Raw genomic sequence first — 12891 nt, forward strand, 5'->3', positions numbered from 1 at the left:
GGTAAGGCGAAATGAGGCTACCCTTTCGTCCATAGCTGTGCATTGGTCCTTTATGCCAGCTAGCATAATATAAAAAAAATTCTATGTATTCTAATAATCGCTTATAGCTTCTTACACATTAAATAAAATAAGTATAAAAATATACAAAATTGGCTTATGGAAGATAATAAAACTTATTGTATATATTCATATCTGTATAAGGAATAACATAAATAAAAGAATACAATAGAATAATACTATATTCTTTATTTTATTTTTAACTAAATAGTAAATAGAATAGAAACTATAGACCTTTTTCTAGAATTTAAATATATTATGAAAATAATTTCATATTTAACGTTATACTTTTAAAAGGAGTTGATGAAAAATATATTATATGCAAGAATAATTTCCCCCAAAGTAAAAATAAGACGTAAGATATTAAAAATTTAAATTAAAAAATTATATAAGGAAAAGATAGATTTAATGATAGAATTTAAATGGGAATCAACCTTTATATAAACCAAACCTAAACTTTATATAGAACAAACATAAACGTAAGAAATCTAACGAAGACAAATTAATTATGAAGTAAATAAGGAAAGAATTTACTTAAGTAAAATCTTATTTGGTTTTAAATCCTTAAATGTTAGGTCCTAAATATTAGGACTTTTTACCTAGTTCAATAAGAAAATATTTAATAGTCAAAATTTTAGTTGATTTTAAAGTGCTAGATATTAGGAAAGTTAATTAAATTACAATTTTATCTAACGTGAAACCTATTTTTAAAGGGTAAAAAAGGCGAACGATATTTCGCTAAGGGCCTTCGTGCTTTTAATATAGTATAAATATAAATACTTTTACAATATTATTAACTTTCCGTTTCTAAACAAGTAAGTTTTGTTTTAAAATGAAAACAAATTAATGTTGGAATCCACTGGAATTAAATGTACAGATTCTCACACTATAAAACTTTGTCATTGTTTCTTATTTAGATAAAGGAAGTAATAAACTAGCTTTTGCTAAATGTCACAATCATGTTAATTACTTGGGTCTTGGGCGACTATATGTTATTTCAAAAAAAAATATTGGACAATTTACAAAGTTTATTAAGATAAATATCTGACTACAAATTAGCTTTGGAATAAGACTCCAAATGGTCGAACATTTTTGTAAAGTCACTTTTGTGAAGAAAATCAATGTATGTTAATTAGTTGACTTGTGAGTTTAGTGACTTCATGTACACGGGAGCGTTGGAAAAAACATGCAGTTCTAACACGTACTCTCCTTTCGTCCAAAACTATTACCAGTTCGAATTAAAAAGTAACTCATGTAATCTTTGGAATAAAATCGATATTGATTCTTTTTTTAAAAGTTTTAAAATGTTAAAAACTACATCAATCTTATTATAAAAGTAATATTTTACATATAGTTGTCCCTACGTGAGGTGACGGGTGTATATATAGATATCATGAATTCTCATGCTTGAGATAGAATATCAGCTTTGTAATTGTTTTACTTCATATTTTTTAAATTGTATCAATTACCATCACATGATATCCTGAAAACTTAGAGAGTGTTGGCTAGTATTTGTAGAGAGAGAAACTCTCATCCATCACTAAAACGAAGCTAATGGAAAACCCACCCAAAATACCAAACATACCCAAAATTTGGGTACGCCTCCCACAACTACCCACTGAATTCTACGACAAAGAAGTCCTAGAGAAAGTAGGCAGAAAACTTGGGAAGCTTCTAAAAATTTATACATGCACCTCCGCTACACTGAGAGGTAGATATGCCAGAATATGTATCCAAGTACCCTTGGAAACACCAGTTGCTACCTCTGTTACAATAGAGGACCATAAACAATTGGTGGTCTATGAAGGAGAAAACGTACTGTGCACTGGGTGTGGAAGGATAGGGCATACTATAAGAGGATGCTCACACAGACAAAAACAACATCAAACAACAAATACGCAAGATAACCCAGAGTGCTCAAATACAAAGCCAAACGGTGACCCATGTCAAAAACAAGATAGTGAGGAAGAAGAGGAATGGAAAGTTATTTCATTTCCAAGAAGGCGTAAAAAGTAAAACCCCACACAGCAAAGTACAACAACGGACCAGAGTAGAAAGGGCAAACCAACAGCAAAATCAGATGGCATCAAAGTCAGAATGTTCGATGTTGTATCCGGTAAGTTTCTTGACACTCAGACATTTCGATACACCTCTAAATCTAACCCTCTACAGGACATGGACCAAGCCCAGCCCATAAACACACAAAAAAACCACAATGAGAAAAGCAAGCTACAACCGGGCAGCCCACAAAAGAAAGGCCCAATACAAGTGTGAAGATGAAGGCGGACCCAGGCCCTGCTGACCAACACCCAAATATTGAAAAAGGGCATACGCCCCTAGCCAAAAACAAATTGAACCCCCCACACACCAAGCAGAATCCAATGGACAATACCCTACACCCAAAGTCAACTAAACCAAAGGGCCAAGGGGAAAGTCAGAAAATTCAGACCGGGTCCTCCCCCGCAACTGAACAACTAGGCTTCACGGTGGACCCTAATCATGATTCCTACAACGCTACGTCTTCTCTACCAACACCAACCGGAAAAAACCACTCCATGAAAGCTCAAGAGCCAAAGCTGAGAAATCAAAAGATTTTAAGTGATTTGGCGCAACCCATCAACTCAACCGGATATCACAATAATCCCATAATCTGTGTATAAGACACAGACCCCAAAACATCAAGCATGACCGTCGATTCACTTCCACAACCCCCCAAAAACATGTGATTACCCCAATAACCCACCCCTTATTACTAACCCAAAAAAGGTCAGACAGAAGAAACCCAAAAATGGAACCTATTACCAACCCTACAGTCTTCCTAACCTCCACCCCACCACCACCAGACCACATACGAGCGTCGTGGTTGGAACTAGCCCTCCATGGCCAAGCCCTATGCTACAATTTTCAGTTGGGCGATCAACCAATATCTCTAATCAGACAGAACCTGGCTCTTCTGGCAAGGGTAACTGCAGAAGCCCTAAACAGGGGTTTGGGGATGTTTGGAGCGCAGCTATGGCAGGCAGTGATAGCACAGAGAAACCCAAGTCACATGCAACAAAACAGCGACTCATCGGTCCATAACATGATGCAACCGATCTTCAACAGCATGCCATTCTTCCCAGATCCATCAGTAGAGGACCCCTATGCAACCCCACAGTTCAAGATCCTCCAGCAGGGATCACCCAAGAAAGCTTCATTTTCAGTGCAAGAGAATCAACAACAACCACCTCTGGAGAAACAACAGTAATCACCTTTGTGGAATATCTCCAAAGGAATATCAAAAGCCTTGGAGTTACTGAAGAATCATGAGGTGACGATGGAACAGGAAACAACCCAATCGACAATCTAGTAAGGGTGGATTCACTATGGCTGGAAGCAGTTCGAGCGGTGGAGTTCAGCGTGGACCACAGCGATATATTGATACTCCCATGCCCCAAGAACCTAGTCAGGTGCGGCATGGACTTCTCATCTCATCAGAGTCAAGGTACCCTTAAACCTCTCCTAACTTTAACCTCAGTGATGAGATCCCAACAATCTCAATACATGGGAAGAGAAATGATGCAAGCCCAGGGCAGGGACAAGGCATCAACGAGCAACAGCCCTCCAACCCTAAATCGTCTAATAAAATTCATAATATGGAATGTTAGAGGGGCAAACAGTGCGGAGTTTAAGAGGCATTGCTCGGAGATTGTTAAAATGCACAAGCCCGCGATGTTGGTACTCCTAAAGACCAAAATGGCTGATCATAAAAGGCTAACTGAGGAGTTTCAATATGATATGCATATCCAGTTCCCTGTTGTAGGCCATTCTGGAGGTATAGTGATATTATGGAGGGAATCTTCCCTCCAAGTAGATGAAGTGATTGTTAATTCCCAGGGTATCCATGCAATGGTTAAGGTATTACCTTGAAACCCTCCTTGGCTAATTTCTGCAATTTATGCTAGTAATTACATTGAGGATAGAAAGTCCCTCTAGGATAACTTAATTGATATCTCAAATAACCACAAAGGGAGTTGGTTTGTGGGTGGAGACTTCAATGAAGTCCTGAAAGCAAGATACAAGTTTGGGGGAAACCCTATCAATACCCACATGAGTAACTTATTTTGGAATTGTATTAATAGTTGTCACCTAGTGGACCTAGGGTTTAAAGGTAGCAAATATACTTAGTCAAATAAGCGATATAAAAATAGGTCTTGCCTAATTCTAGAAAGGATTGACAGGTGTTTTGCTAATAACCAATGGGTAAATGAATACCTTAAAGCTAGCATTACACACTTCCCCAGGATCCACTCTAACCACTGCCCCATGCTTGTCAATCTAAGCAATACCAATCACACTCCACTCAATAAACCCTTTAGGTTGGAATCAATGTGGTGCAGCCACCCTCTGTTTCAAAACTTAATTAGGAAGTCTTTCCATCCTGATTCTTCTCTAATCATATCTACCATTTTGTTCAAGGAAAATGCCCTCAAATGGAATAAAACTACCTTCGGTAATATCTTCCACAAGAAGAAAAGGTTGCTTGCCAGGATAGTAGGGATTCAAAATTTCCCTCACTATACTATCAACACCTTCCTACAAACCCTTGAGAACACCCATATTGAGGAGTTTAACTTAATTCTAAGGAATGAAGAGGACTTCTGGAAAATAAAGTCTAGAATAAGCTGGCTCTCAGATAGGGATGCAAACACAAAATTCTTCTATACTTCTACTCTGAATAGAAGGAGGAGGAACAAAATCCTATCTCTCACGGATGACTCAGGACAGTGGATGTTTGAGCCTAGGGAAATCAAGGAATCAATCTCTAAATTTTTCCAAAAGCTCTACACAACATCCCTTCCTCAGTCCCAGAACTGCATGTCCCTTTCTGAAATCCAGGGGCAATGCCTCTCGCAAATCCATCAAACAACAATTGGGATGCCTCTTAGGGATAGTGAAATTAAATGTGTTATGTTCTCTTTCAAGCCCTTCAAAGCCCCTGGCCCTGATGTCCTTCACCCTTTATTCTACTAAAAATATTGGGACATAGTAGGGAAGGATGTCATCCAATTTTGCAAAAACTGCTTCACCACATCAACAATGAACACAGCCATGAATGAAACCCTCTTGTGCTTCATCCCCAAATGTCCCCAAGCTTCAATGATCAAGAATTACAGGCCCATATGTTTATGTAATACAGTCTACAAGACAATGACCAAAATCATTGTCAATAGAATCAAGTTTTACCTTCCTTACATCATTGGCCCCAACCAGGCTAGCTTCCTCTCCAACAGGAAAGCCTTAGACAATGCCAGCATAGTCCAAGAATACATCACCCACTTTGGAAAAATGGAAGGCAAATCCTCTAACATGATTCTTAAGATTGATCTGGAAAAGGCTTTTGACAGACTAGAATGGTCTTTTATCAAGCAAACCCCCCATGCTTTCAAATTCCCAAATACCATCACCAATCTCATCATGTCATGTGTCAGTTCCTCCACCATCTCTGTCATTGTTAATGGAGAGAAAACAAACCCATTTATGTCTACTAGGGGCATCAAACAGGGTGACCCTCTTTCCCTATATCTGTTTATTCTGTGTATGGAAAAACTCTCCAAAGACATTGGCAGAAATGTCCTTTAGGGAGAGTGGCACCCCATCAGCATTAGCAGAAGTGGCCCTAAGATATTTCATCTCTTCTTTGCTGATGATCTAACCTTTTTTGCAACAGCGAACCAAGCCAATTGCAACACAATCATGAGTACTCTTAACTCTTTCAACTTGGCATCTGGGCAAAAGATAAACCTTACTAAGTCCAAGGTCTATTTCAGTGCAAATTGCCAACCCATCAAATGGAATTCATTTCAAACACTCTTGCTATTAAAGCTTCAGCAAACTATGGAAAATACCTGGGCTTTCCAATCTTCCACAAAAGACCACCCTATAGTGATTTCCAGTTCATTATTGATAATCTCCATACTAAAATGGCAGGATGGAAAACAAGCATGCTTAACATGACTAGGAGAACCACTTTGGCAAAAGTATCCCTGAACTCTATCACCAATCATATAATACAATACATTAAACTCCCTGCAAAAACAACCAAAGGGATTGATAAAATCCAAAGGAATTTCAACTGGGGTACTACTGCTATTAAAAGAAAGATGCACCTTGTCTCTTGGGAAACAATCATTATGACTAAGGCTAAGGGTGGGCTGGGAATTCAGAAAGCTGAATTGAAAAACAGAGCCCTTCACTCAATGCTTGCTTGGAGGCTATATCAGAATCCCTCATCCATCTGGGCAAAAACCCTCATTGCAAAGCACTGCAACTGGAGGAACCCCCTAAGAAATCTAAGTCCAGCACTTGGCAATGCATTTTAAAGGGGTGGAAACTTGCATTAAAGCAAAAATATAGGTAGTGCATTCAGGCGACAGGGTCAGCTTCTTCAATGACACTTGGCTAAATAACCTCCCAACAATAAGGTCCTTAATAGAAGGACCTCTGACCAGAGAAGACATGGCTAAAACTGTAGCTTCTATTTATAATCATGGGACTTGTGACCTCTCTACCATCTCTCTTACCATCCCTCAAAACATCATAAACTCCATTCACAACACCTTCATCTCACCCAAACCAACCAAGGAAGATAAAATGATCTGGGGAGTCACCTCAAATGGAATCTATTCCACAAAATCAGCTTACTCCCTCCTGGATAGCCTTCAACACCAAAGAGATGAAATCATAAGTAATAATTACTTATGGATCTGGAAATTAAAAGTCCATAAGAAGCTTCAATCCTTCTTTTGGCTACTCTTCCATGATAGGCTCCCCACTGGAGCTTTTCTCCATCATGTTGGGATATAACCAGATCCTACATACAGCTTTTGCAATCAAGCTATTGAAACATCAGCACACATCTTCTTTAAATGCACAAACTCCAAGCTTTTCTGGCCAGCAATCCTCTCACAAAGCGCAAACAACAACACTACTACTTTACCATCATTCACAGCTAGGGATTGGCCAAACACATGGGCATCACTCAAGAAAGAACATTACAACAGCATCATCACCTGGGAAGAACTCTTATCCTTCTGCTTCTGGAAAGTCTGGCTAGCAAGGAACAACAATCTATTCAACAATAGAAAGGAAAGGGTGGACACCAAAAGTGTTATAGCTAAGGCAACTGAATATGTAACCATTATGTTGAATAAAGCACCCAAAAATCAACACTTACAAGCTCAACACTGATGGAGCCGCAACAGGGAATCCTGGAAGGAGAGGACTCAGAGGAGTCTTCAGAAATGCAAGTGGGAACTGGGTATTGGACTACATGGGATCCATCTAGCACACCACTAACACTCAGGCAAAACTGCTAGCGATTCTGAAAGGGCTGCAAATTGTAGAAGAAAGATAGTTAACACCGTTGGAAATAAATACCGATTCAACTAAGGTAATTAGAATGCTATTCAATGGGAATCTTCTTTTTGACTCACTTATTCATGAATGCAGGTCAATCGTCCAAAGCCGTGGTGGTAAAACACGGCTACAGGAAGACTAACAGAGTTGCTTACCTACTGGCAAAGGAGGGCACTAACAAGAAACTTTTTTGAAAATATTTTTATAACAACAGTTCCTCCGGTGTTTGTCACGCATGTTATTTGGGCAGATATTGCGGGAACTGCTTTCCAAAGATAAATTATGGACTGTAATATTATTAATAATGGCCAGGTAGTGGGATATTTGATATATCCACCTACAAACAGTCCGTCTGTAAGTCCTAACATGTAGATTTCTTATTATAAAATGCATCCACTTTTAACCAAAAAAAATCCTGAAAACTCTGATGACCGAATTCCTCGAAATCGCCGGTGACCACCCGAGTAACCATGATCTAACAATGACATTTATTTAACTATAGTTTAAAATTATCAATCACCCATAAAGTAGTAACGATATATTGATGAAAAAGATACTTTGGACTTTCTTTAGCCAAGTGATGTAGTAGCTGAAAAGTTGGAGTAATAATTTTGGAATCCAAGTTCGAATTCCAGCAAAAAAACTCTAATAGATGAATTCTTCTCATTTGCCATTTACAAAAATAGAATATTCTCTATGCTCAAAGAATATATGAGATGTTGTATTAATGTTAAAAATTATTATTATTATTATCATTAATAATAATAATAAAAAATAATTCAAATTTACCCTTGAATTTTAGAAAATAGTCATTCATGCCCTTTCTTAAAAATTTGGTTAAAATGACCTCGTCGTTATAACATGCACCCACCTTTTAATTAATTGTTGTCAATATATCTCTTTCATGCTCGATTATATTTTATGTTGGAACATCTCAATGAATGTTATTCCGATCTAAATGGTCTGATTTTGCGTCACATGCCAGGAAGTATTATTCCTCTTTTTGTTCCAAATTCAAAAATATAACTGATACAATTAATTGGTCTGTGCACATCTTAAATGTATCATATATGCCATTAATTTTCAACAAAGTTATATCTTAGATATTTTAGCTATCTATATTGACCATTGTAAATAATAGTCATGTAAAGGAGCACTTATGTTGACAAAAGAAAACGAAAAAAAAATCCAAACAACGAACAACTTTATAAAATTAGTCATTTATACCCCCCCCCCCCCCCCCCGTTTTGTTTCTTTAGCCGAGCTTTACCAAAAGCTAGCTTGGGCCTATTATCAAACAAATGATTCTCCTAGTCTCACTAGTCTTACTTTTCTCTTCTTCTTCTTCTTCGGGTAACAGTAATTTTATATGGTAGCTTATTTTATATGGTGTTTATGACATATATTAAGTTAGCTTATGATGTTTTATAATGGTGAGCTGTTTGGTTTTTTTTTTCTTAATTACAAAATGGGTTTATTAGATTTATTGTTGTTTTGACAAATTAATGATTGAGGTTTGTTCTTGATGATATTTGGATGTTATGTTTCAAATTTGAGCTCATTTGGAGTAGATTTAGGTATTAAATAGTATATTAGATTGTTAAAATTCGAAGAACAAATTTCTGCTTCTGGTAAATTTGCATTTCAGGCATATTTGGACTTAAGTAAATGAAAATGTTGGTTGTACTTCAGACCTTTTAGCCTTAAGTGTATCTTAAGTCAATTTTTCACTTCAGACTTGTTGGCCTTAAGTGTAGAAAATGTTTGTTGCACTTCAGACCTTTTGGCCTTAATTGCATCTGAAGTATAATTTTTCAGTTCAGACTTATTGGCCTTAAGTGCATGTAACCATTGATTGCACTTCAAACCTATTTGGCCTTAAATGCATATGAAGTGCAATTTTTTCACTTCAACCTATTTTTTTTAACTTTAGGCCCGATAAGTATAAAGTTGATCGAAAAGTGGGTAGGCTTGCAAATTCTTTTACAAAGTAGGTATAGGTTCAATTGTTACCCCAAAACCGGGTATAGATGCAAAAATCCCAACAAATAGTCTTCTTTAGGGATCTCCTTTTTAGATTAACCGAAAAAGATAAATCGGTTTAAACTCTTACTATATTTCTTGAGTTTTATCCCTTTTCTATTAAATCATTTCCTAAAATTGATCCGATAATTTAGTTCTCAAATTTTGTTAAGCAGAAAATGGCTCATATATAAATTTCATTTCTCTCCTTGCTATATATTGTTAGTTGTTTCTTTTGGGAATTTTTACCTCATATAGCAAAGGTTAACACCTTATTTATTTTAAATAAATACCATTTAAAAAAATTATATTCTATAGATACCTTTTAATATTTATAGCAAAATATCTAATTTTGGTTAACTCCTACCCCTAAGCCACTAAATACGCTATTCAGTTACACTATTTTCTTTCTCTCTCTACTTTGATACATGACATTCTCTTCCCCCATTCCGTGAAAACACAATGCTCAATCTCAAAATTCTTCTCACCCACATTACCTACGTTCCCTCCGATCCTAATTTCTCCAATTCCATCGATCGTTGCTTTCTCTTAAATTTTTTAATGTATACCTGATTTGAGCAAACTTCAGACACTACTTCCACTTCCTTCTTCTTCTCTTTTTCTTATTTTCTTTCTTCTCCGTTCTTCTTTGTTGTTGTTTGAAAGCTATAGGTATGTTAATATTGGAAAAAGAAGAAACTAAGTGTTTTGGATTCTGATAATGTGAATTGTGGGATTTGTTTTGAGCAATATACTGTTTTTTCCGATCGGCACACACAACACAAGGGTTTTTGCTCGACGGAGGATTCGCCGGAAATTAGGGTTTGTTCTTGAACAAAGACGACGAAGTTTGGGGCGGAGCAACTTGATTTTCTGTTAATATATTTCAATGTATTTTCAACGTATCACGTTGTATTTTCATGTATTTCATTGTATTTATTGTCTTTTTTCATCGTAATTCAATGTATCTCGTTATATTCCATGTATTTCATTGTATTCACTGTCTTTTTTTCATTGTATTCCAATGTATTCCGATGTATTCTATGTATCTCATTGTATTCAATGTCTCGTTATATTCCATGAATGTATTCATATATTTTTTTAATTAATATAATTTATGCATTCAGATGTATTATATAATTTCTTTGAGATTGCTATATTTTTGGGGTATTTTTCGGTTGAGAATCTTTTTTATAACTGAAAATACAAATTTTGTGTGTTATAATTGAGTTTGTTGAGTTATATTAGGAGTCTATTATGTTAATTGATTCACTTTCCGTTTAAAAACAATGTAATCCCCTATTTCACGCCGTGAATACATCTGAATACAATAATCTGTCCAGCTGCAATCTCATGTTTCACGCCATGAATACAGTCGAATACACTCGAATACAATAACTGATTAGCTGGTCTTCCCTGATTTACGCCTATTTTTGCTATTGTATTCATAAATACAGTAGCTTAAATACATTTAATACATCTTATAATAACAGAAAACATATCTGCAATCCGTAATATAGCAAATGGTATCTATAGATAACTAATTACAATTAAAAGATAGTGCTTTGTGAAAATTTCTCTTTATTTTATGAGTTGATGTGTTTGTATAGAGACTTTGCCCCATTCCATAAGGAGAAAATCTTGGGAAACTTACATAAATGTCCCAAATAAATCTCAACTTACCAACCTCTAACCATTAGTCATAAACTTACTAAAACTAGCCAACAAAAGTTGAAAAACCAAATAATAGGGTTCTTTCTCTCAAAGAATCACATGCAAAAATCACCTTCCATATTTTTAAGCGTGATTAGCAACACTAGATACAAGATGGAAAGAAAATTTCATGGATGAGGTAGCAAATAAGATGATGAAATACAAAAATATATACAATATTCCAAAAATCTAGACAAAAAGAAACTTTTTCAATGGGTATAGTTGAAATTTATTGAAAATATATAGATAAGTCAATATACAAAATTTGAGAAAGATTGGAGGTGATTTGGACTGGTTTTGTATCAAAATTCGTAATTAAATCGAGTTCAAAAAAGTCTTCTGCGACACATGTATCAAACATGTATCACGCATGTATCTCTCACACAGGTATACATGGATATACATGTGATACATAATTGATACAAATATGATACATATGTGATACACAAATGATACATAGTGTGATACACATATCATTTTTTTCATGTTCAGGTTTTACTTCGAATTTTCAATTCAAACCACCTCAAAACTTCACCAAATCATCCCAAAACTGAGATTCAAACTCCTTAAGTTGTGCCTAATCTATTCTAATAGCACCCGCTCAAAACAAAGCAAAAATTTGATATTTTTTTGCTACAAATAGCTAATTGGCTAATATTAGTAATATTTTATCAATTGACCAAGTTTTATAACGAGCTACTTATAATTGGACATAGCTGATAATTTCCCGAAAATCTTTGATTTATTCCCACCTAGCTTTATTGTGTGAATGACTAATTTTTCCTCTATACTTATCGGGCTATCATTGATGTCTTATCCTTTGTCTTTCACTATCATTTATTATGTCATGGGCTACTTTCCAGACACGCCCCATGACCCCTTGACCGAGCCCCATGGCGGCCTAGCAAGCCTCACAATGCCTAGCGCCATGGTCTGCCCCGTGGTCTTGGCTGCGCCAAGTGACAAGCGCGCATGTGCCTCTGTCGCCCCACCGATGCCTCTCGCCAGCGCCCAAGGGCTGGTCATTGACAACAGCGCCGCGCGCCCTGACAATGTCGCGCGCGCAGATCCTGATGCCTCGCCAGCGCCCAGCTGCAGGCCCATTCCAACAGCGCCTCGCGCACAGACCCTGATGCCAAGCACCAGTGCCCAGCCTCAGGCCAGCACATCAAGTGTCGCGCGCGCCCACAGCAACGCGCGCGTAGACCCTGACCCACAAGACAAAGATGCTGCCATCGGACTTAGTTTTTCCTTGTAATAATCTAAGTCCTTTTCATTGTAATCATAGGCTAGTTTACATCATTTTCATTTCAGTGTGCTTCTACAGCTTTATTAGGACTAGTCTTGTAATGTTGGTTTATTTTTTTTAAGCATTATTAAGGGGGACCAAACAATCAAACATTTCAATCAGCATTTTCTGGTGTCTCTCCCCCTCGACACCGCATCATTGTAATCAGCATTTTCATTCAGCAATAAAATCATCATCATCATTCAAAACCCAATTCTCTCTCAGCTTCCGCAATTTGCTTACGACATTGGTTTTCCCGCACGGCACTGACAATCTAGTCTAGCGTGCGGCGAGGACCTCATTGGCGGACAGCAACTGCACTGACATCGGTTGCTTAGCCTTACGTTGCCCTTCCAAAGATCATCAGGAAGGCGTTGCGTAACAGTTGGTATCAGAGCCTAGGCTCGACATCG

At 36.9% G+C, this 12891-nt stretch overlaps 1 protein-coding gene across 1 annotated transcript; it reads left to right on the forward strand.

Moving 5' to 3' along the window:
* Positions 1-5136: 5136 nt before the first annotated feature.
* LOC142178458 (secreted RxLR effector protein 78-like) lies at positions 5137-5679 on the forward strand. Its single transcript, XM_075248007.1, has one exon. The coding sequence runs from the start codon at positions 5137-5139 to the stop codon at positions 5677-5679; it is 543 nt and encodes a 180-aa protein (XP_075104108.1).
* The last annotated feature ends 7212 nt before the right edge of the window (positions 5680-12891 follow it).

This window comes from Nicotiana tabacum, chromosome 3, assembly GCF_000715075.1.
Source record: "Nicotiana tabacum cultivar K326 chromosome 3, ASM71507v2, whole genome shotgun sequence".
Lineage (NCBI taxonomy): Eukaryota > Viridiplantae > Streptophyta > Magnoliopsida > Solanales > Solanaceae > Nicotiana > Nicotiana tabacum.